This window comes from Nycticebus coucang, chromosome X (genome assembly GCF_027406575.1).
Source record: "Nycticebus coucang isolate mNycCou1 chromosome X, mNycCou1.pri, whole genome shotgun sequence".
NCBI classification, from domain to species: domain Eukaryota; kingdom Metazoa; phylum Chordata; class Mammalia; order Primates; family Lorisidae; genus Nycticebus; species Nycticebus coucang.
The window spans coordinates 181,787,387-181,813,701 of NC_069804.1; the positions used below are offsets into that span (position 1 = coordinate 181,787,387).

The following is a 26,315-nucleotide window of genomic DNA, read 5'->3' on the forward strand; positions in this document are numbered from 1 at the left end:
AAACAGTAGAAAACTGGCAAGTGTTGCATGTGTTCGATCGACCTAATCCCGCCGGCAACCGTAAGTACAAGCAGCAGTGAGACTACAAACCGGAAAGGCCTTACCTATGAACTGTTTCGGTGTTTTTGGACTTGGCACTCAGTTTAACTGCCTTGGAGAGAGCTTGAGCAGGAGTGCGGAGAACTTTGGGCATTGTCTAGGGCCCCAGACTGAGCCGCTGAGCTGGGCCTTAGGGAGCCATTGTGAGAGAACTGCCCCAGCAAGCTCCACCCTCAGGGTCCCAGAGCAAGGATTGGCAGGAGCTAGTAACCTAGTGACCAAACAGCCTAAAGGCGGGGACTGAGCTCCCTTACAGCCTTAACCCTTAGGGGCAGAGTGAGACTGGTTTTGGCACACTGGAGCCTCAGGCTGTTGCCCTGGGTAGAGTGCCGTGGCGTCACAGCTCATAGAAAACTCAAACTCCTGAGTGTGGCGCCACCAGGACCTCCATAAGAGCTGCACCGCAACCCCTGACCCACGACCCATGCCTGCCGGGCTTCCGCATGCCCTGAGCAAAAACTGCAGGAGACACGAAACCCCGCGTCCTTCCTCCTGTATCCTCCCTGCCTCCACACTGGCCCACTCCTCTGGCCAGGGATACTGGTGGCCGCATGCCCTCTGGAGCCCTCCCTGCCTCTGTGCAGAGTCCTCTCCTGGCCAGAGACTGCTGGAGCCTTGGGCGCTCTGTACCAAAGACACTGGGTGCCAGGCACTCCCAGAACCATGTGCACCACCTCCCGCCCTATAGCTGGATCCGCGTGTATCACACACCGGAGCTGCTTCCAGAACCAGAACTCCCCAGCTGGGGCAGCCCCAGAGGAACTACACAGGGTCACTCCCTACAAAGATCCAGCAACAATAGAGAAATCCCACTGGGGTCTAATCTTGGAGAGACACCTCCCCAACACTGAGGACAGCCAAAGGCAATGGTGAAAAACAATCATGAGGCGAAATCAACAGAAAAACTCTGGCAATATGAAAAATCAGAGTAGATCAAGCCCCCAAGGATCAATGGGGCAGACACAGCACAAGATCCCATGCACAAACAATAGCTGAGATGTCAGAAATCGAATTCAGAATCTGGATAGCAAATAAGATCGATTTAGAATTCCAAGCAGTAACCCAAAAGATATCTCCAGAATTCAATGAATTCAAAGACCAAATGACCAAAGATTTTGACACATTGAGACAAGAAGTTGCAGCCCTGAAGATCTGAGAAACACAGTAGAATTCCTCAATAACAGAATGGAGCAAGCAGAAGAAAGGATTTTTGACACTGAAGACAAAGCTTTCAAATACTCCCAAACTCTCAAAGAGGAAGAGAAATGGAGGGCAAAAACAGATCACTCTCTCAGAGAGCTCTGGGATAATTCGAACTAAACTAATATTCGTCTTACAGGGATCCCCGAAAGCGATGAAGTGGCTTCACAAGGCACAGAGTCTCTTCTCCATGAGATTATGAAGGAGAACGTTCCATACATGCCAAGAGATTCTGAAATTCAGATAGCAGACAGTCTCTGAACTCCAGCACAACTCAACCCAAATAAGACATACCCCAGACACATCATAATCAATTTCACTAAAGTTAATATGAAGGCAAAAATTCTGAAACCTGCCAGACGAAAGAAAACCATTACCTACAAGGGCAAGAATATTAGAATAACTGCAGATCTCTCTGTTGAAACGTTTCAAGCTAGAAGAGGATGGTCATCAACTTTTAATCTCCTAAATCAAAATAACTTTCAACCCAGGATCCTGTGCCAGCTAAACTGAGCTTCATCTATGATGGAGAAATTAAATACATCAATGGCATTCACATGTGGAAGAAATTTTCCATAAATAAACCAGCTCTCCAGGATATTTTCAGACCTATCCTCCATAAAGACCAGCGTAATCCACCACAAAAGTAAACCCACCCAGAAAATTTTGATCAAATTCCAACTTCCACAGTTGCAAAAGGATTAAAAATGTCCATCGGACTCTCGAAAGGCTTATCAATATTCTCAATGTGAATGGTTTAAACTGTCCTCTAAAGAGGCACAGATTGGCTGACTGGATACAACAACTCAAGCCAGATATCTGCTGCACACAAGAATCGCATCTTACATTAAAAGACAAATATAGACTCAAGGTGAAGGGATAGTCATCTATATTCCAGGCAAATGGAAAGCAGAAAAAAGCAGGCATTGCGATCCTGTTCGCAGACGCAATAGGCTTTAAACCAACCAAAATAAGGAAGGATAAGGATGGACACTTCATATTTGTTAAAGGTAATACTCATTATGATGAGATCTCAATTATTAATATTTATACACCCAACCTGAATGCACCTCAATTTGTAAGAGAAACTCTAACACGTGAGCAACTCGATTTCCTCCAGTTCCATAGAAGTTGGAGATTTTAACACCCTTTAGCAGTGCTGGATAGATCCTCCAAAAAGGACCTAAGCAAAGAAATTTTAGATTTAAACTCAACCATTCAACATCTGGACGTAACAGACATCTACAGAACATTTCATCCCAACAAAACTGAATACACATTCTTCTCATCAGCCCACGGAACATACTCCAAAATCGACTACATCCACATTCTAGGCCACAAATCTAACCTCACCAAATTTAAAAAAATAGAAATTATTCCCTGCATCTTCTCAGACCATCATGGAATAAAAGTTGAACTCAATAACAACTGGAACCTGCATACCCATACAAAAACATGGAAACTAAACAACCTTAGGCTGAAGGATAGATGGGTTGTAGATGAGATTAAGAAGGAAATCACCAAATTTTTGGAATAAAACAACAATCAAAACATGAATTACCAGAACATCTTGGATACTGCAAAGGCAGTCCTAAGAGGGAAATTTATAGCACTGGAAGGCTTCCTCAAGAAAACGGAAAGAGAGGAAGTTAATAACTTAATGGGACATCTCAAGCAACTGGAGAAGGAAGAACACTCCAACCCCAAACCCAGTAGAAGAAAAGAAATAACCAAAATCACAGCAGAATTAAATGAAATTGCAAACAAAAGAATTATACAACAGATCAATAAATCAAAAAGTTGTTTTTTTGAAAAGATCAATAAAATAGATAAACCTTTGGCCAACCTAACAAGGAAAAAAATAGTAAAATCTCTAATGTCATCAATCAGAAATGGTAAAGATGAAATAACAACAGACTCATCAGAAATTAAAAAAAAAAACATTAATGAATACTACAAGAAACTCTACTCACAGAAATACGAAAATCTGAAAGAAATCGAGCAATACCTGGAAGTACGCCACCTACCAAGACTTAGCCAGAATGAAGTGGAAATGTTGAACAGGCCTATATCAAGTTCTGAAATAGCATCAACTATACAAAATCTCCCTAAAAAGAAAAGCCCAGGACCAGATGGCTTTACGTCAGAATTCTACCAATCCTTTAAAGAAGAACTAGTACCTATATTACTAAACCTCTTCCAAAATATAGAAAAAGAAGGAATATTACCCAACACATTTTACGAAGCAAATATCACCTTGATCCCCAAACCAGGGAAAGACCCAACAAGAAAAGAAAATTATAGACCAATATCACTAATGAATATTGATGCTAAAATACTCAATAAGATCCTAACAAACAGAATCCAACAACACATCAAAAAAAATTATACACCACGACCAAGTGGGATTTATCCCAGGGTCTCAAGGCTGGTTCAATATACGTAAATCTATAAATGTAATTCAGCACATAAACAAACTAAAAAACAAGGACCAGATGATTCTTTCAATTGATGCAGAAAAAGCTTTTGATAATATCCAGCATCCCTTCATGATCAGAGCACTTAAGAAAATTGGTATAGAAGGGACATTTCTTAAACTAATAGAGGCCATCTACAGCAAACCCACAGCCAATATCGTATTGAATGGAGTTAAATTGAAATCATTTCCACTTAGATCAGGAACCAGGCAAGGTTGCCCATTGTCTCCATTGCTCTTTAACATTGTAATGGAAGTATTAGCCATTGCAATTAGGGAAGAAAAGGCGATCAAGGGTATTCAAATATGGTGAGAAGAGATCAAACTTTCACTCTTCACAGACAATATGATCGTATATCTGGAAAACACTAGGGATTCTACTACAAAACTTTTAGAAGTGCTGAAGGAATACACCAATGTCTCAGGCTACAAAATTAACACCCATCAATCTGTAGCCTTTATATATACCAACAATAACCAAGATGAAAAAAACAGTAAAGGACTCTATTCCTTTCACAGTAGTGCCAAAGAAGATGAAATATTTTGGAGTATACTTAAGAAAGGACGTAAAAGAGCTCTACAAAGAGAACTATGAAACTTTAAGAAAAGAAATAGCTGAAAATGTTAACAAATGGAAAAACATACCATGCTCATGGCTGGGAAGAATCAACATTGTTAAAATGTCTATACTACCCAAAGCAATACATAATTTTAATGCAATTCCTATTAAAGCTCCATTGTCATATTTTAAAGATCTTGAAAAAAATAATACTTCGTTTTATATGGAATCAGAAAAAACCTTGAATAGCCAAAACATTACTCAGCAATAAAAACACAGCAGGAGGAATCACCCTACCTGACCTGAGACTGTACTATAAACCGATAGTGATCAAAACAGCATGGTACTGGCACAAAAACAGAGAAGTAGATGTCTGGAACAGAATAGAGAACCAAGAGATGAATCCAGCTACTTACCATTATTTGATCTTTGACAAGCCAATTAAAAACATTCAGTGGGGAACAGATTCCCTATTTAACAAATGGTGCTGGGTGAACTGGCTGGCAACCTGTAGAAGACTGAAACTGGACCCACACCTTTCACCATTAACTAAGATAGACTCTCACTGGATAAAAGATTTAAACTTAAGCCATGAAGCTATAAAAATACTTGAAGAAAGTGCAGGAAAAAGTCTTGAAGGAATCAGCCTAGGTGAATATTTTATGAGGAGGACTCCCCAGGCAATTGAAGCAGTATCAAAAATACACTACTGGGACCTGATAATACTACAAAGCTTCTGCACAGCCAAGAACATAATAAGTAAAGCAAGCAGACAGCCCTCAGAATGGGAGAAAATATTTGCAGGTTATACCTCCAATAAAGGTCTAATAACCAGAATCCACAGAGAACTCAAATGTATTAGCAAGGAAAGAACATGTGACCCCATCTCAGGGTGGGCAAGGGACTTGAAGAGAAACTTCTCTAAAGAAGACAGACACACGATCTACAAACACATGAAAAAAAGCTCATCATCCTTATTCATCAGAGAAATGCAAATCAAAACTACTTTGAGATATCACCTAACCCCAGTAAGAGTAGCCCACATAACAAAATTCTAAAACCAGAGATGTTGGCGTGGATGTGGAGAAAAGAGCACACTTCTACACTGCTGGTGGGAATGCACACTAATACGTTCCTTCTGGAAGGATGTTTGGAGAATACTTAAGAGACCTAAAAATGGACCTGCCATTCGATCCTATAATTCCTTTACTAGGTTTATACCAAGAAGACCAAAAATCACAATATAACAAAGACATCTGTACCAGAATGTTTATTGCAGCCCAATTCATAATTGCTAAGTCATGGAAGAAGCCCAAGTGCCCATCGACCCACGAATGGACTAGCAAATTGTGGTACATGTATACCATGGAATATTATGCAGCCTTAAAGAAAGATGGAGACTTTACCTCTTTCATGTTTACATGGATGGAGCTGGAACATATTCTTCTTAGCAAAGTATCTCAGGAATGGAGGAAAAGTATCCAATGTACTCAGCTCTACTATGACGCTAAATTATAGCTTTCACATGAAGGCTATAACCCAACTATAGCACAAGACTATGAGGTAAGGGCCAAGGAAGGGGAAGGGATGGGGGAGGTTATGGTGGAAGGAGGGTAATGGGTGGGGCCACACCTACAGTGCATCTTAGGATGGGTACAGGCGAAACTTACTAAATACAGAATACAAATGCCTACATACAGTAACTAAGAAAATGCCATGAAGTAGAACAGTTTGATGAGAATACTTCAGATTGCATATAAAACCAGCACATCGTACCCCTTGATTGCACTAATGTACACAGGTATGATTTAACAATAAAAATAAATAAATAAATAAATAAATAAAAACAAGTTAAAGGGGAGCAGACAGGTCTTGAGACTCCAACATACTGCTCAATAAAATTCAGCATCTAATTCTGATTTTTTAAAAAGATAAATACTTAGTAAAGTACTAGATATCATAAACCAAAGCCAAGAACAAGCAAGTAAACCTATTAGCACCACCATTATTTCATAGCCAATAGAACCAGATAAGAGATTACAAAAGGGAAAAAAAAAACAGAAAGGAGGCATACTCATCATTATTATATCCCTGGAAATGCCAAGAGAATCAAAAGACTGTTAGGTAAGGTGGCTGGTAATAAAAAGGAGAAATAAAAAGACTGTTAGGTAAGGTGGCTGGTAACACTCAACACACACAAACACAATCACATACACAATTAGAACCTTTCTCAGACACCAACCATCTTTACTTAGAAAACCTGGAGAATAAAAATCTCATTTATAACAGGAATATATGTTATAAAGCACTTAGGAATAAGTCTAACAAGCAATATGAAGAATGAGTATGAAGAAAGTCTTAAAACACAGAGAACAGAATCAAATAGAGCGAGATTATGACTTTGGCCGGGGAAACTCAATACTGTGTTTAAAAAAATATTGAGTCTTCTAAGACCAACATCCCTTATCCAACCAACCCCAGCAAAATCCCAATGAACTCCTTTTTTAAGAAAAAAAAAAAACTTGAAAATTTGACTCTAAATATGTGAATAAAATGCATGAAAAAATAATAAAAATAATTTAAGAAAGGCCTGCCCTATCAGATTCTAGAATTTCTGCAATTTAGCAACATGCAGATACATTTTTCAAATCTTTGGGACCCACTATTTGGGTGTCACTAGTCTAGACATTTCCGACTACCAATTCTAAGTAACCAGCTCTATGCCCCTCTACTTCTATTCCACGCTCTCTACCATGCTAATTCCTGAGGTTTCCTATATACATTGTTCCAAGTACTACTCTTCAGCATGGAGTAAGAGTCACTCCCTTCCTTCCAGGTCTACTCCCCAGAGATGTCACTGGTATCAATGGTTTAAAACCTGCTACTTCAGTAATCAACCTAATAAACATACACACCCTGTGGCCTTATAGAAACTTTTCAATAGACAAGTGGGGCAAATGAAAGAAGCCATAGTCCAATTTTATGGAAAAAAATTAAAGGGAGATGAGGAGGAAAGGCAGGGAGTGGACACTTGAAGTAAGGAAGGAGATGGGGTATCAGCTTTAAAGGGAGTCAGAGGAAAAAGAGATGTTGCACAAAAATGGAAAACTTCAACATGTTTTTAGGTAGGTGAGAAGAATAAAGGAAAGGGAGGGCGGCACCTGTGGCTCAATGGAGTAGGGTGCCTGGGTTCAAACCCAGCCCAGGCCAAAAACTGCAAAAAAAAAAAAAAAAAAAAAGGGAAAGGGTGGTGATGGAAAACATACAACAGAATAGGTTTTAATAAGGTCCCTACTTTAAGCAGGAGGATGGGAATGGCAAGATGCATTTATAAAAGAACAATCTGCTGGGTGGTGCCTATGGCTCAAAGGTGTAGGGCACCGGCCCCATATGCCAGAGGTGGTGGGTTCAAACCCAGCCCTGGCTAAAAACTACAAAAAAAAAAAAAAAAAAAAAAAAAAAAGAACAATATGCCATAAATATGCTTGGCAATAAATAAATCTAATGAACACAAAGGACCCCACTGTGAATCAGCAGAGGACCTGGACCTCCTGGTTCCCATTTAGTGCACTTTGCCCTGGACAGACTTTTACTCAAGAACACATGATCCAATCAGCATGAGAAAAGATGCTCCACTTGATTAGTCACCAGGAAAATGTAAATCAAAACCATGGTGAGATACCACTTCACACCTACGAGGATGGCTAGTATTAAAAAAGAAACAGAAAATAACAAGTGTTGGCAAGGATATGGAGAAATTGGAACCCTCCTACACTGCTGGTGGGATTATAAAATGATGCAGCAGCTTTGTAAAGCAGTCTGATCATTCCCTGCAAAGTTAAACATAGCATTACCATATGACTAAGCAATTCCACACAAGAGAAGTAAAAACCTGGAGTCTATGCAAAAACCTGTACACAAATGTTTATGGCAGCATTATTTGTAGCAGCCCCAAAGTAGAAACAACCCGAATGTCTATCATGAGGAACGGATAAACAAACGTGGTTTACCCATAAAAAGGAATACTATTTGGCCATAAAAAGGAATGAACTTGCGGGCTGGGCACAGTGGCCCATGGCTGTATTTCCAGCACTTTGGGTGGCTGAGGCAGGAGGATTGCTTCAACCCAGGTGTTTGAGGTTACAATGAGTCATGATTGTGCCACTATACTCCAGCCTAACCCTGTCACTCTTAAAAAAAATTAATAAAGCTCTGATTCATGCTATAACATGGATGGACCTTAAAAACACGACAATCAGTGAGACAAGCCAAACAGAAGAGACCACATGTCGTACACGTATATGCAATGTCCAGAGCAGGGACATCCACAGAGAATGAAAGTAGGCGAGCTGCTGCCTAGGTTGGAGGGAAGACAGGGTGTGAAGAGGGACTGCTAAGCCACTAAAGTTTTTCTCTGGGGGGTAATAAAAATGTCCTAAAATTGGATAATGGTGATAGTTGCACAACTCTAAATATACTAAAACCACTGAACTGTGTGCTTTTAATCAGTGAAAATGGAACTGTTTTAACAAGTGGGAGGAAAAGGGAAATCAACCCACTGCACACAAAAGGCTCCTACAGCCCAGAGGCAGTGGATACAAGGTCTCGCTGTGACTTTGGGCAAGTCCCTTTGACTTTCTACGTCTGTTTTCTCCTCTAGAGGGAAGCTTGGGGCCCTCCAAGAAACCCAGCCTCACTCTAGTTACCACTTTGGATTTCCTACTGTTTCTTAGGTTTGACATGGTTGTTCTTATCATCTTGTCACTTCTTCAACACTGACAGTCGTTTCCTGACATTCAACACTCCCCACCGCAGTCATCTAGCAAGGTGGAGCTGCCTGGCAGTCACTAACATCCATGGCCTGAGTACCTATCCTCTAGAACCTGTTCTTACCTCTGCCTTTATTACCAGCGCCTTTCATTCCCTCAGTCTGCTAAAGGCAACTCCATCCCTGTACTGGACAAGAAAATGCCCCACCTCAGAAGCCCCACTCTCTGGCCCGACCTTTTACATCTCCAGAGCCTGCCAGGCAGCCCGTTGCCATCCCTCTGGCTCTCCCCAGGGACTTCAACTGGCTCCTCCTCCCTTGCTACCTGGCACAGTCTCAGCTTGGTCACTGCAAAGATTCTAGCCAGTACCAGTGATCTCTGTCACAATAATCTTCCACCTCCCTTTGCCAATAATCCACTTTGAGAGGAGAACTCTCTTTAGCTCCACTGGACTGGGAGCTCTCCAAAGCAGGACCAATGCCTGCATCACTGTCACTGGCCTGGCACCAAGCGAGGTGTCTGGCACCCGGCACTTGATTAATGCTTCCTGGAGGAAACTGACCATGATAAAGGATCCTGCCACCAGCAGGCCCTGCTACATCCCTAGATGATGTCACATTGCAGTAGAAAATCTCTGATTACTTCGTGCAGCTGCCAGCTCAGGGTGTGTGACTTGAACCAGGACCTCCAAGTGCACTGGCAGTCCATGCTTACTTAACTGGCTCCCTCTGCCCCCTGACAGTACTCCTTTGGAGCTCAATTCTCTACTGGCTTCTCACACTCTCACCACAAGGTCTTGTCGTTTTCTCCTCCACAGAAAAGACCAAAGCCATTAGGCAGGACTACTTCACATGTCCCCTTGGCTACCCCATCTGAGCATGTAATAATAACAGTACAAGAATTAACATTAATTGAGTCCCAACTAAGATTTAGGCCCTCTCTGTCCCATCTCTCCCAGCACCCTGTAACTAGAGACCATTATCCTCAACCAAACTTCATGTACACAGATATTTAATGAAATGTTGTTTATAACAGAAAAGGCCTGGAGTTGACATAAATATTCATCAAAAATCATTTAAAAATACTTTAATCACCTAAAAAAATATTTGCAATGTAAAGTTCCATTAGGTAAAAAAGGATAAAGACAAATCAATTTTTGTGTTTAGTAATGGCACAATAGATTATTTGGACCAAACTTTTCATTAAAAATAACTAAAATGGTTTATTTTCAAAACATTTTTAAACATTTGAAAGCAGAGGGGTCGTTCTGCGGGTAGCCAGAGCCTAGGGTGGCTGTGGAGTCTGGGGTGAGAGAGGGAGTGTGGGGGAGCGAAAGGTAAGCGGCGCTGAAGAAGGGGACGCGCTGCCTGGCGCCCCCAGACTATAGAGCGAGGTAAGATGGCGGAGGCGGATAGCCTGGAGACAGCGGCAGAGCACGAACGGATCTTGCAAGAGATCGAGAGCACGGACACGGCCTGCATCGGGCCCACGCTCAGCGCAAACATCCCTCTTTGAGAGGCTGGCCCTAACGACTCAATCCAAGCCGCTTCCTCTGGTTATGACATCCTTTCCTGCTGGAGGGCGGAGTAAGATGGCAGCCGAGTAACAGCTTCCTTGCATCTGGGCACCGTGAGTCTGGGGATATAGGACTCCAGGCATCTCTGGCTGGGGGGATCTGCCTATCATCACCCCTGAGAGGATACAGGGAGTCAGCAAGAGACTTCTGGACCCCAAGAGGAGGACTAAAACAGTGGAAAACCGGCAAGTGCGTGTGTTCTATCCGTCTAAACCCGCCCGCAACTGTAAGTTCAGTAGCAGCGAGACTGCAAAGCAGAAAGGCCTTACCTGTGAACTGTTTTGGTGTCTTTGGACTCGGCACTCAGCTGAACTGCCTTGGGGAGAGCCTGAGCGGGAGTGCAGAGAACTTTGGCCTTTGTCTAGGGCCCCAGTCTGAGCCACTGAGCCAGATGGAGCTAATAGTGTTTGGCTCTGGGTCACAGGCAGACATTGTGATCGATCTGCCCCGGCAAGCTCCGCCCTCAGGGTCGCAGAGCTGGAATTGGGTGGGAGCTGGTAACCCAGCAACCAAGTAGCCTAAGGGCGGGGTCTGAGCCGCCTTGCAGCCCTAACCCTCGGGGGCAGAGGGAGACCAGTTTTCACACACAGGGTAAGTGGATAGCCACTTCAGCAGTGATTCCAGCGACAAGCACTTCCCTGAGAAAGCTTCTGCTCAGTACGTGAACAAGTTCAAAATGACTTTTAAGTGGGCTGAAGAGAGATTTAGGGTGTCTACCTGCTGGGGTTTGAGAAACTAGCAGCCTCCAGTCGTATCAGAACTGTGATTAACATCTCATACCCCAGAAGACCACGTGTTGCCCAGACAATATTCAATAACATATACATACTGCTTTGTTTTTGGTAGTTTTTTTTGGGGGGGGTTTGGTTTTTTTTTTGTTTGTTTATTTTGATGTTGTGGATTGTTGTTTTGTTTTTTAAGTTCAACCTTTTCCATACAGATCCTTTTTCTTTCTCAATTTTTCTAGTTTAATTATAATTTCCCATTGCTGCCTATTTCAATAATTAGAACTTCATTTTTGTTAGTGTTTCTACCGCTATTATTTGGTTTTTCCAGCCAATTTTATCCCGTAAAGTTTTCTGTTTGCTTGTTTTGGTTTGATTTATAGCATTTTTGTCTTTCCTCTCTACTTGGTGGAGGTGGGGTACTGTGTCTGATCAGGTTAGCAAAGAGCTGCTGACCTCAAGGGAACCACCCAACTGGGCACCCCCAGGAGGTGGTTTTTTCTTTAATGTTGTATCAAAGTACCCTACTGTACACGTATATGGCTCTGTCTCCCTCTTTCTGTGCCTCTCTTCTTTTTGTCAATATTCCTTTTACCCACCCCCTCTCCTTTCTCTATTTTTCTTTTTTTTTTCCTTATCACTCGGTCCTCCTTTCTTTCATCCATTTTTTGCTCTTAAATCTTCTCACCCTTCTGGTCCTGTAACCCTTAGTCCACAGGCACGAGAACTTAAAGAGCAAGAGGAAGTGAAAGGAAAATTAGGGCAAGGAAACAGATAAAAGAAATCACCCATGAGGAAGAATCAGCAGAAAACTCCAGGCAACATGAAGAACCAGTCCAGAACAACCCTGCCAAGGGACCATGAGGTAGCTACTGCAGATGATTCCACCTATAAAGAAATGTTAGGAATGACAGAAAGGGAATTTAGAATACACATGTTGAAAACAATGAAAGAAATGATGGAAACAATGAAGGAAACTGCTAATAAAGTGGAAAATAACCAAAAGGAAATCCAAAAACAGAATCAAATAAGAGATGAACGATATGAAGAATATAAAAAGGATATAGCAGAGCTGAAGGAAATGAAACAGTCAATCAGGGAACTTAAAGATGCAATGGAAAGTATCAGCAACAGGTTAGACCATTCAGAAGAAATAATTTCAGAGGTAGAAGACAAAGTTTTTGAGATAACTCAGATAGTAAAAGAGGCAGAAAAGAAGAGAGAGAAAGCAGAAGGTTCACTGTCAGAATTATGGGACTTTATGAAGCGTTCCAACATACGAGTTATAGGAATTCCAGAAGGGGAAGAAGAATGCCCCAGAGAAATGGAAGCCATACTAGAGAATATTATAAAAGAAAATTTCCCAAATATCACCAAAGATTCTGACACACTGCTTTCAGAGGGCTATCGGACCCCAGGTCGCCTCAACTCTAACCGAGCTTCTCCAAGACACATTGTGATGAACCTGTCCAAAGTCAAGACAAAAGAAAAGATTCTGCAAGCTGCCAGGAGTAAGCGCCAGTTGACCTACAGGGGCAAATCCATCAGATTGACCGCAGAATTCTCTAATGAAACTTTTCAAGCAAGAAGACAATGGTCATCTACCTTTAATCTACTTAAACAGAACAATTTCCAGCCCAGAATTCTGTACCCTGCTAAGCTAAGCTTCAAAATTGACGGAGAAATCAAATCATTTACGGATATACAAACATTGAGGAAATGCACCACAACAAGACCAGCTCTACAGGAAATACTTCAACCTGTTCTGCACACTGACCACCACGATGGATCAGCAGCAAAGTAAGAACTCAGAAATTAAAGGACAGAACCAAACCTCCACACTGATGCAAAAGATAAAACTAAGCAATGGACTCTCACAAAATAAGACGAATAGAATACTACCACACTTATCAATTATCTCAATAAATGTTAATGGCTTGAATTCCCCACTGAAGAGACATAGATCGGCTGACTGGATTAAAAAACACAAGCCATCCATTTGCTATCTGCAACAAACACACCTGGCTTCAAAAGACAAATTAAAGCTCCGAGTCAAGGGTTGGAAGACAATTTTTCAGGCAAATGGAATTCAGAAGAAAAGAGGAGTTGCAATCTTATTTTCAGATACATGTGGATTTAAAGCAACTAAAGTCAAAAAAGACAAAGATGGTCACTTTATATTGGTCAAGGGAAAAATACAACAAGAAGACATTTCAATTCTAAATATCTATGCACCCAATTTCAATGCTCCCAGATTCTTGAAACAGACCTTACTCAGTCTGAGCAATATGATATCTGATAATACCATAATAACAGGGGACCTTAACACTCCTCTTACAGAGCTGGACAGATCCTGTAAACAGAAATTAAACAAGGATATAAGAGACTTAAATGAGACCCTAGAACAACTGTGCTTGATAGACGCATATAGAACACTCCATCCCAAAGATAAAGAATATACATTCTTCTCATCACCCCATGGAACATTCTCCAAAATTGATCATATCCTGGGACACAAAACAAATATCAACAGAATCAAAAGAATTGCAATTTTACCTTGTATCTTCTCAGACCATAAGGCACTAAAGGTGGAACTCAACTCTAACAAAAATGCTCGACCCCACCCAAAGGCATGGAAATTAAACAATCTTCTGTTGAATAACAGATGGGTGAAGGAAGAAATAAAACAGGAAATCATTAACTTCCTTGAGCATAACAACAATGAAGACACAAGCTACCAAAACCTGTGGGATACTGCAAAAGCAGTTTTGAGAGGAAAATTCATCGCTTTAGATGCCTACATTTGAAAAACAGAAAGAGAGCACATCAACAATCTCACAAGAAATCTTATGGGATTGGAAAAAGAAGAACAATCTAAGCCTAAACTCAGTAGAAGAAAAGAAATATCCAAAATCAAATCAGAGATCAATGAAATTGAAAACAAAAGAATCATTCAGAAAATTAATGAAACAAGGAGTTGGTTTTTTGAAAAAATAAATAAAATAGATAAACCATTGGCCAGACTAACGAGGAATAGAAAAGTAAAATCTCTAGTAACCTCAATCAGAAACGATAAAGGGGAAATAACAACTGATCCCACAGAGATACAAGAGAACATCTCTGAATACTACCAGAAACTCTATGCCCAGAAATTTGACAATGTGAAAGAAATGGAACAATATTTGGAATCACACCCTCTCCCTAGACTCAGCCAGGAAGAAATAGAGCTCCTGAACAGACCAATTTCAAGCACTGAGATCAAAGAAACAATAAAAAATCTTCCAACCAAAAAATGCCCTGGTCCAGATGGCTTCACTCCAGAATTCTATCAAACCTTCAAGGAAGAGCTTATTCCTGTACTGCAGAATTTATTCCAAAAAATTGAGGAAGAAGGAATCTTCCGCAACACATTCTATGAAGCAAACATCACCCTGATACCAAAACCAGGAAAAGACCCAAACAAAAAGGAGAATTTCAGACCAATCTCACTCATGAACATAGACGCAAAAATTCTCAACAAAATCCTAGCCAATAGATTACAGCTTATCATCAAAAAAGTCATTCATCATGATCAAGTAGGCTTCATCCCAGGGATGCAAGGCTGGTTTAACATACGCAAGTCCATAAACGTTATCCACCATATTAACAGACGCAAAAATAAAGATCACATGATCCTCTCATAGATGCAGAAAAAGCATTTGATAAAATCCAGCATCCTTTTCTAATTAGAACACTGAAGAGTATAGGCATAGGTGGCACATTTCTAAAACTGATTGAAGCTATCTATGACAAACCCACAGCCAATATTTTACGGAATGGAGTAAAACTGAAAGCTTTTCCTCTTAGAACTGGAACCAGACAAGGTTGTCCTCTGTCACCTTTACTATTCAACGTAGTGCTGGAAGTTCTAGCCAATACAATTAGGCAAGACAAGGAAATAAAGGGAATCCAAATGGGAGCAGAGGAGGTCAAACTCTCCCTCTTTGCTGATGACATGATCTTATACTTAGAGAACCCCAAAGACTCAACCACAAGACTCCTAGAAGTCATCAAAAAATACAGTAATGTTTCGGGGTATAAAATCAATGTCTACAAGTCAGTAGCCTTTGTGTACACCAATAAAAGTCAAGATGAGAAGCTAATTAAGGACACAACTCCCTTCTCCACAGTCTCAAAGAAAATGAAATACCTAGGAATATACCTAACGAAGGAGGTGAAGGACCTCTATAAAGAAAACTATGAAATCCTCAGAAAGGTAATAGCAGAGGATATTAACAAATGGAAGAACATACCATGCTCATGGATGGGAAGAATCAACATTGTTAAAATGTCTATACTTCCCAAAGCAATCTACCTATTCAATGACATTCCTATCAAAATACCAACATCATACTTTCAATATTTGGAAAAAATGATTCTGCGTTTTGTATGAACCGGAAAAAACCCCGTATAGCTAAGGCAGTTCTCTGTAACAAAAATAAAGCTGGGGGCATCAGCATACCAGATTTTAGTCTGTACTACAAAGCCATAGTGCTCAAGACAGCATGGTACTGGCACAAAAACAGAGACATAGACACTTGGAATTGAATTGAAAACCAAGAAATAAAACTAACATTTTACAACCACCTAATCTTTGATAAACCAAACAAGAACATACCTTGGGGGAAAGACTCCCTATTCAATAAATGGTGTTGGGAGAACTGGATGTCTACATGTAAAAGACTGAAACTGGACCCACACCTTTCCCCACTCACAAAAATTGATTCAAAATGGATAAAGGACTTAAATTTAAGGCATGAAACAATAAAAATCCTCCAAGAAAGCATAGGAAAAACACTGGAAGATATTGGCCTGGGGAAAGACTTCATGAAGAAGACTGCCATGGCAATTGCAACAACAACAAAAATAAACAAATTGGACTTCATTAAACTGAAAAGCTTCTGTACAGCTAAGGAGACAATAACCAAAGCAAAGAGACAACCTACACAATGGGAAAGGATATTTGCATATTTTGAATCAGACAAAAGCTTGATAACTAGGATTTATAGAGAACTCAAATTAATCCACATGAAAAAAGCCAACAATCCCATATATCAATGGGCAAGAGACATGAATAGAACTTTCTCTAAAGATGACAGATGAATGGCTAACAAACACATGAAAAAATGTTCATCATTTCTATATATTAGTGAAATGCAAATCAAAACAACCCTGAGATATCATCTAACCCCAGTGAGAATGGCCCACATCACAAAATCTCAAAACTGCAGATGCTGGCGTGGATGTGGAGAGAAGGGAACACTTTTACACTGCTGGTGGGACTGCAAACTAGTACAACCTTTCTGGAAGGAAGTATGGAGAAACCTCAAAGCACTCAAGCTAGACCTCCCATTTCATCCTGCAATCCCATTACTGGGCATCTACCCAGAAGGAAAAAAATCCTTTTATCATAAGGACACTTGTACTAGACTGTTTATTGCAGCTCAATTTACAATTGCCAAAATGTGGAAACAGCCTAAATGCCCACCAACCCAGGAATGGATTAACAAGCTGTGGTATATGTATACCATGGAATACTATTCAGCCATTAAAAAAAATGGAGACTTTACATCCTTCGTATTAACTTGGATGGACGTGGAAGACATTATTCTTAGTAAAGCATCACAAGAATGGAGAAGCATGAATCCTATGTACTCAATTTTGATATGAGGACAATTAATGACAATTATGGTTATGGGGGGGGAAACAGAAAGAGGGAAGGAGGGAGGTGGGTAGGGCCTTTGTATGTGTCACACTTTATGGGGGCAAGACATGATTGCAAGAGGGACTTTGCCTAACAATTGCAATCAGTGTAACCTGGCTTATTGTACCCTCAATGAATCCCCAACAATAACAAAAAAAAAAAAAAAAACATTTGAAAGCACTGAAGAACCTACAAAATGGCGAAAAGCACCATGACAAACCTAAGAGACAGTAGGAAATCTAGGAAGATAGGAGCCCGATGACAATCACTCGTTTTTTCTGAGAGCATTTCCAAGTCTCGACAAAGTTTGCATTTGGTTTTAGCAACCTTCCAAGGCAGAAAAAGGGGGCTGAAGTTCAGGTCCATGGCCACTAACTTGAGGAATGTAACATACACATCCACATTAAACTGAAAACCCAAAGTATTATACCACTGGAGGTAAAGGTGTCTTAAACAAACTTGCCCCTCTCAAATTCAACCCACAGAGAATTTCAAGAAAGGCTGTCTTGGTGCTGGTGAAACAAAGGGAAAATATTACAACCTTGTCTAATATGATCCCAGGCTAATCATGCAAGATGTCTGACAAAAATCAAACACATAGTTTCTTTGGAAGAAGGCACACTTACTCTAAACTTCAGAGATTCCCTGCTATATACTGGTATATTGCAATTACGATAAGCAGTGCACAGCCCCTCTCCCCACAAAAGACACACAAGCACATGAGGAAATGATGCATCATGAGAACCGGTAGAAATGGAATAAACAGGAAAATGAGCCAAAGACAGGCGATTCGTAAAAGAAAATTGCATAACAGACATAGGAAAAGATGTTCAATCTCATTAATAACCAGAGATTCAAATGAAACCATCAACATAAAGTTACGAACCACCAGGAGGCTAATATTAACGTCTGACAATATCAAGTGCTTGTGAGAAGCTGGGACAATAGCAACTTTTATATGTTGCTGTGGGAATATAAATTGGCAGAACCACTTTGGAAAACAGTTTGGCACCATCTTGTAAAACTGAAGTTACAAACACCATATAATCAAGACACTTAACTCCTAAATAAGACCTTAGGGCAGCAATTTTCAAACTTTTTGGCCTATGGACATACAATTATTGATGGCCTCAAAGAGCTTTTATGAGGATGATACCTACTGATATCTACCATATTCAAAATTAAAACTGAGACATTTGTGAACACACAAGACACAAGCACGCATTCTGTTAGCCATCACAGTGGTGACACTGTATGTCATGTAGCCTCTGCAAGAAACCATGGTATGCTCACCAGACAAGGAAGGGAGAGTATAAAAGACAAGTAAGATCTAAATGTTATGAAAATAGCTGGACCTTGTAGACCCCCTGTAAAGGTTTCCTGGACACCCCCTCCCAACTGCCCAAAAGTCCTCAAATCACAACCTGTAAACCTGTTTCCTAGAGAAACTCGTGCACATCTGCCAAAAAATGCTCCTAACAGCACTACTTGAAATGGCCCCAAACTGGAAACTACCCAAATGTTCATTAATAAGAGAACAGATTAAAGAAACATAAAATGACAAAACTTGTGGAATAGTCAAGCAGTAGAGCAATACATAGCAATGAAATGAATGAACTACAGCTGCACATGACAGGTGAGCAATGTTGGGGGGAAGACACAAAACACAGGAGATTACACACAGTGTGACTGTACATCTACAAGGTTAAAAGGCAAAGCTGACCTATGTGATTTAGGGCTACATAGAATAGGCTATGGGAGAATAAGGAAGTGGCATGGGGCTGTGACCAGAAGAGCCACACAGGGATCTATGCAGGTATTGTCAATGTTCTGGTTATTGACCTGGTTGATGGTGACACAGGTTTTCACTTTATTCTTCTTTGTTAAGCTGTACATGGAGGCCTGGCACATTTTTCTGCATTATGTTATTTTTCATAATAAGGAGGGAAAGCTATAGACACAGTTTGATACCAATAATGTGAAGTACATATTTCAGCATAGAAAAAAATGTTGGAACACAGTACTTCAATTATTTAACAGTGGTTCCCCCTGGTTTATGGGGTGTGTATTCTCTCTACACTTTTGAAATTTTCCAAGTGTACTACAAACAGCACACATTACTTGTGTAATCATATAAACATTTGGTATTATCAGATTTTATTATAATTTTTAGCCTACTGGAGGGTATGTAATTTAACGTTATAGTTCAATTTGCATCTCTCTGATTACTAATGAGGTTGATCATCTTTTCATGTTTATTATACAATTTGATTTCTACTTTTATGAATCGCACAGTCAAATCTCTGGTTCATTTTGCTGTTTATTCTTTTGCACTGGTTCTCAAAAATCATAAAATGTATTAAAAAAGACAAGGTTGCCATCTGAAATTAAAACTAATAAGGATCAATACAAAAGAGATGAGATGAACCATCTGTAAAAATCTATGCAGAAAATGCCTGAAGGGGCTGGTGATGTGCACCGTCTACCTCGGATCAGCGCAAAGCTCATCACAGCATCCAGGGTATATTTCTAGAGTTGGCTGAGCTAATACCTATCCACGAAGATTGGCTGTGATCTATTTTACCTCAACATGTCTATCCTGAGGCAATGTAATGATAACACATGAGTTAGTGACTCATGAGGAATACTCAAAACAGTGGAGTTACAAAGAACAAACAGTCAAGTGCCACATAGCTATGTTTCAGTCAACGATGGACCACATATAAGATGGTGGTTCCATAAAATTATAATGAAGCTGAAAAATTCTCATCACTAGTGACACCGTAGCCATCACAACATCTTACTGCAACATATTACCTTTCCTATATGTAGATACACAAATATTTATCACTGCTTTACAACTACCTATAGCAACATGCTCTACCTAGGATCAACAGGCCAAACCACATAGCATAGGTCTACAGTAAGCTACACCGTGCAACCTTGTGTAAGTACACTGCATGACACTCAGACAATGAGATCACCAACCACGGCATTTCTCAGCATGTATCCCTAGCATTAAGTAAAGCATGACTGTCTCGACAGCAGTGGTTGTCAACCAGGGGTGACTCTGCCTCCCAGTAGACACTGGGCAATGTCAAGAGTTATAATTGTTTGGCAAGACTGGAGAGAGGGGCACCATTGGTATCTTGCAGGCAGAGGCCAAGGATGCTGTACCCTACAATGCACAGAACACCCACCCTGCAGAAAAATGATCCTGTCCAAATGTCAACAGTACCAGAGTTGAGAAACTCCACTCAACAGCCTCTCTCCAGGAAAATATTCAATCTGCAGTGGCTCTTCTCCAAGGGAAGAAAGGCAAATCCCTGGGCTACTCCACCTCAATGGGTTAATCCAAACTCCTTGAGACCTACACTCTGCAAACTGGGCACTGTACTCTCTGGAGGTGGCCTCCCTTATGGAGAAAATGTGCAAATAAGACCAGGTTAAGCTCGTCTGTGCTGGAAGGACCCTCAGAGCCACCCAGTTCAGTCCCCTCACTGGAGAGGGAATGACAGCTGACAGCAGCAGCATGACATGAAAGGAAGGAGCAGAAAATGAAAATGCAGACATGTAATGGCGATTACCTCATAAAGAACCAGAGAGGCAAGAGAAGTCGGCATCATCACAGAGCTGCACACACTGACTATCTTGAGAAAGCTGCAGAAGGCTGCATGGAGGAGGCAGCATTTCAGCTGGATCTTGAAATCTGAGTGGATTTGTGTGGCAGTTTTAAATTGTGACGCTCTCCCCTTGAGAGATAGGATGTATGTCCTTGCCTTGAGTTTGGACTCATAACCTCTCAAACACAGTGAACGTGATGCTGGTGATTCCCCAGGCTAGATCATAAAAGACCATGCACTAGGCATATACTTTCCAAAGAACTGCAAACAGCTGTTCAAACAAAGACTTGTACTTGAATGTTCACAACAGCACTATGTACAATAGTCAAAGGGTGGAAAGGACCCAAATGTCCATTAGCTTATGACTGGATAAGCAAAATGTGGTCCATCCACACAGTGGAACACTATTCAGAAGGAATGTAGCATCAATCCATGCTACAACATCTAGGAATCTAGAAAACATATCATGCTATGTGAAAGCAGTAAGTCACAAAAGTACAAATACTGTATGATTCCATTTACGTACAATGTCTAGAATAGGCAAATCCATACAAACACGAAGCAGATGAGTGGTTGCCAGGGTCTGGGGAGAGAAATGGGGAGTGACTGCTTAGTGGGATCAGGGTTTCTGTTTGCACTGATGAAAAAGTTCTGGAACTAGATAGCAGTGACGATTACATAACATCACAAATGTACTTAATGCCACTGAATTGTATATTTAAAATGGTTAGAATGGTAAAGTTTGGTACAATGGTACAATTTTTTAGAAGTACTTTTTTAAAAACGGCCACATGGCTTCCACTTTATGTACTGGAATACTCATGCTTAGAGCCCTAAGAAATGTAAGAAATTCAAATAACAGCCACCCTGCTATAAGGGAGCCCAAAGCATGTGGAGAAGGTCTGGGTGTTCCAGTGGGCAGCCCCAGCTGAGCCCATCCTTTAAGATGTGAATGGAAAACCTTCAGATGCTTCTAGTCCCCAGCCACTTGAGTCTCCCTAACTGAGGCCCTGACACTGCGGAACAGAGATGAGCCTTCCTGCTAAGTGCTTCTGAATTCCCAGCCTACAGAATCTCTGAGCATAGTAAAACGGTTGTTTTATGCTACTAAATTCTCCAAGGTTAATTACGCAGATGACAGGAAGAGTTTTCAACCTGGGGAGAAGGGGCACAAGGGTCTTCCCCAGAGATAGCGTTGCAGCAACAATGAAATGCTTGTGCCTCTTAAGACACATGTCACTATGAATAGATGCAACCAGGTCTGTGTGGATGGCAAACTCCTTGAGGGCAGGTGCATGTTTCATTCTGCTCCACTGGGTCCTGCCTCAAGGACCACTCACTCAGATACAGTGAGTCTTTCTCAAATGGCTCTGACACTTCCACCACCCTCTTCCATATTTAAAAGACCCTTGTGATTGCACTGGGTCCACCTGGATAATCTTATTTTAAGGTCAGCTGACTGGCAACTCAATAAGTAATTCCCTAACACCATACTTAATTCATCCTGTCATGTAGCCTAATATATTCACAGGTTCCAGAGATTAGGATAAGGGTGTCTTTGGCAGCTCATTATTATTCTGCCTGCTGTGCTTCCCACACCCCACTCGCCCACCCCACCCCCACATTGGGAACACCTACCCTGTTTCCCAGAAAATAAGACAGTGTCTTATTTTAAGGTGTGCTCCCAAAGATGTACTAGGTCTTATTTTCAGGGGACGTCTTATCTTTCCTGTAAGTAGGTCTTATTTTCGGAGGATGTCTTATTTTCGGAGGATGCCTTATTTTCGGAGAAACGGGGTTTTTACATGACAGATTTCCTGCCTGGCTTTTGATAGGTATGATGACTTTGAGCTTTTATCTGCAAACCAAAAGTCACTAGTCAGTGGACCTAAGCAAGCCTTAAAGAGAACCAGGCCGCCCAAGTGCCTGAGAGCCAGCCGAGGGGTAACACGAGAAATGGAAAACTAAGTGTGAGTGGGCACACAGCAGGAAAAGCAAAAATGCCATGTGGGAAAAGAACCTAGAAGAGGAAAGGTCATGTATCTGGAAGGTATCTTACCAGAACTCACAAGAAACCCAGCTCTTCCCTCAGATCCCCCCGAAGCAGCCAAAATGGACCTCATCATCATCTGGTAATTCAGATAAATCTCTGAGTTCAAATTCAGTTCTACCAGAGGCTGTGATCTCTGGTGAATTCCTAAACCTCTCTGGACCCTACATTTTTCATCTGAGAAATGGGTTACCACCCAGTTGCTTTTCAAGACTATTTGCAAAGGGCTATTATGGACATCAGGAGATGGTATGAGCCACAGTGAGTGAGGCACCAAGGGCTGGAGCATGGAGACATTCCAGAAATGGAGTCCCTGTGATGACTACTACCCACCTGCCCATGGCTAGAGGCACATGCTGATGGCAGACCTGTCTTCAGAGGATTTTTCAGAACTAGCAAAATACACACTGGATGGAAAACCCGTAATCAGAACAAGGTTTGCTTATTAACTATCCTTGAAACTCCTGGAAACCAAAAGCCAGTCTCTACTTGCCAAGAGCCCACGAGGGATTTCACAAATCACACTTGGGGGTTCTTCTGTGTGCTTTCTAAGGCCGGCTATGGTTTCTCAGTCACACCCACTACTGAGGATCAGGACTAAGAATAAAGTGGCTCTCAGGCAGACTTGCCCACACCATCACTCCAGGGCTCAAGGAAAGCCTGCTGGTTTCTGAGCACCTGCTTTGTGTTCATTCAGACACAACAGCTCTGAGACTAAACCCCAATATCTGGGTGGAGATGGCCTATGCAAAAGATTCAGAAAACTGGGTTCCTACCTTGAAACCAAAGCTTCTTGTGGTTTAGCCTTTTTAATTTAAATGAAACCACTGGATAAGTCTTACCTAAGGTGAATCCTGGCTCTGTCTCTTCCAAACTATGTGACCATGGCCCCCTAATCTGGGAGGCAGCCGTATAATACCTAACTGCAAGATTGTTGAAGCCATTTCAAACAATGTATGTTAGGTACCTAGCATACAGCCAGCACTGAGGGGCTCCCAACTGGTGGCAAGATTGCAGATCTAACAGTGACACATGCCCGGTCCCCTCACAGACACTTTTGTAAGGGTGTTACACGACTGAGGTTCAGATAACTCATTTTCCCAAGGCCACAAAGTGGTAGAAGTGGGGCAACCTACTGCTTAAAGGCAGAGACTATGGAGTCAAACAAGCCTGGGACCAAATCCCAACTCTGCCAACTAATCACTGTGTGACCTGAGCAAGTTAAGTCACTTCTCTGTGCCTCTATTCATTCATTTGTCAAATGCTTGTAACTCGTTCTCAGTCTCTCCACCACCTCATAAATCAACTAGTGGAACATGCGACAGTGAAAATCTGAGACCTGTTCATTTATGCTCCTTTCCTCTTAATGTGCATACCATGTCGAAAGCTTTCAAAAGAGCTTTAAAAGGGTGTCATTTTTCTAACATTTTCATGCTTCCACTTTCAAACTTTCCATGTCATTAGATGCAAGTCAAATGATCACACTTTTCTTCAAAAAGCTATCATAGACAAAATTAAAAAGCTACCCCAAGGGAAAAATGAAAAAGAAAATTCAAAAATTCTTTACCAGTGTAACTTGTTTCACTTTTCTTCAGAACACTGACAATATAAAGATTTTGATGTTTGTGCTTGTTTCCCTGCTCCCCACCAGAACATCAGCTCCAAGAACCCTTTGTACAATGTTGGACGCCCTTCGTGTATTGACTCCAGGAGGGTGGCCCACGTCGTTTGCAAACTACCTTGACCAGTACTGTCCACCTTTTCCAGTGCTCCCTTATGTGACATAAATCTTATTAGAACTCAGTACTAGGATGAAGCTTTGTTTTTGCTGAGCTGATGTTTTTCACTATCTGGATTTCCTTTCACTGTCAAAAAGCCCAGAGAACAATCTCGTGCTTAATTACAGTGTTTCCCTTAATCTCTTTTTGTAGTGTGGATGTGGGATATAAATAAGTGTAAGAAAATTCTGTTGGTAGACGTTTAAGACCCTATTTTTAACCACAGCCTGTATTTATTCTCAGAAGATGCTTCTGAAATATGTACGTGTGAATTACCCGGGGATCTAGTTAAAATGCAGAATGCGACTCAGTAGGTCAGGGCGGGGCATAAGATGCCGCAGTTCCAACCAGCTCCCAGCGATGTCTCTGCAGCTGGGCCAAGGGACCACGTTTGCAGTAGCAGAGGGTCTAAGAAACTTGCTCCCTTGTTCAGCAAAATTTCTCTCTCCTCCTCCTTGGCAAAATATGGCCAAAGTCTCAAAAACTGGAGGGGACACCAGAAGCACTTAAGGAGCTGGTCAGACCCACACGTCGCTGCCCCCTCCCACCCCTTTCCCGTCAAGGTATCGGGAAAGTGGGTAGGAATCCGCCCAGGAAGCTCCCCCAGGGGCTTCTGCTGTAGGTGGCCTCAGGCAAATTTTGAATATGACGAACTATTCAAGGTGTTCCCAAAGATAAACCCTTGTGACACCTGCTTGCTCAGTATGTTAGTGGATTCTGGCCCAATACCAGGAGGGGTTCTGTCCTCCTCTTCCGCTACTCAGACCTTGGCGGGGACTGACCCCGTGGTCTCTGGGCTCCAACCCCCACCCCAGCAGCACACGAGGGCCCGGCGCGGCTTCCACCGCAGGCCAGCGAGGCGGGGGCCACGCCGCTCATGCGCAGAACGTCCTCCGGGCCCGCAGGGCGAGGTCCCCGCGCGCCCCTCGCCCGCCTTACCTCTCTGGACCAGGGAGGCCAAGGAGAAAGCGAAACAGACGAGGAACGCGGAGCACCAGGCCATGGCTGGGAGCAGGCGGAGGAGTTCCAGAGGAGCACAGTTAGCGCGAGAGCGCCCGAGGGGGAGGCCCAGGAGAAGCGGGGACCGAAGAGGAACAGAAGGAGGAGCCCCGCTGCCACTGCAGGGCCGCGCCTAGAGCACAGGCGCGCGCCACGCGGCTCAAGAAGGTGGGGGGAGTGCGCGCGCGAGCGCCGTCGCCTGGGGTCTCCCAGCTGGGGCCAGGCTGGGGGCGGGGCCAGGCTGCAGTCCTGGGGGCGGGGTCTAGGCCCGGGGCGGGGCCAACAGGCACCCAGTGGGTTGAGCGGGTTGAGTTGGGTCGGTATCAGCTCTCTGTCCATAGACTCGTTCCCGCCCTGTCTCAAAGGAGACAGGTCTGGGACGTGGGCCCCACGGACCCGTAGTAGCGAGTCGCCAGTGGCCGGGAAGCGAGAGGCAACCGTCGCAACAGTGCACGGTAATTTCTCCTGGCGCACACGTTTCCTCCCAGGACCGGGGCGGGACATGAGGCGGCACACAGGCGAGCTTCGTCCTGCCAGCTGGGTGACCTTGGACACGGCTCTTCCCCTTCTGGCCTTGATGTTCTCTCGGTAAAAAGCTGTTCCCTAGGATCCCCTCCAGCCGTGGCTCTCTTACTGAGCGCCGGCGCTCATGCCCCACCCCACCTTCCCTGCCAGCAGCAGTAGTGAAACCTTGTCCGAGACTAAAGCAAAGGGCAAA

The 26,315-nt window shown here is 42.3% G+C and overlaps 1 protein-coding gene across 5 annotated transcripts in view; it reads right to left on the minus strand.

Moving 5' to 3' along the window:
• Nucleotides 1-25,823, minus strand: part of CD99L2 (CD99 molecule like 2) — a 125,311-nt gene extending 99,488 nt beyond the window's left edge. For 3 of the 5 annotated variants that reach the window (XM_053579437.1, XM_053579438.1, XM_053579435.1), the window contains exon 1: nucleotides 25,538-25,823. In XM_053579437.1, the coding sequence (XP_053435412.1) occupies nucleotides 25,538-25,601 (64 nt within the window). In that variant the 5' untranslated portion in view covers nucleotides 25,602-25,823. The remainder of the gene's footprint in view (nucleotides 1-25,537) is intronic. The other 2 variants (XM_053579440.1, XM_053579439.1) reach the window with 1 other exon arrangement.
• Nucleotides 25,824-26,315: the final 492 nt, after the last annotated feature.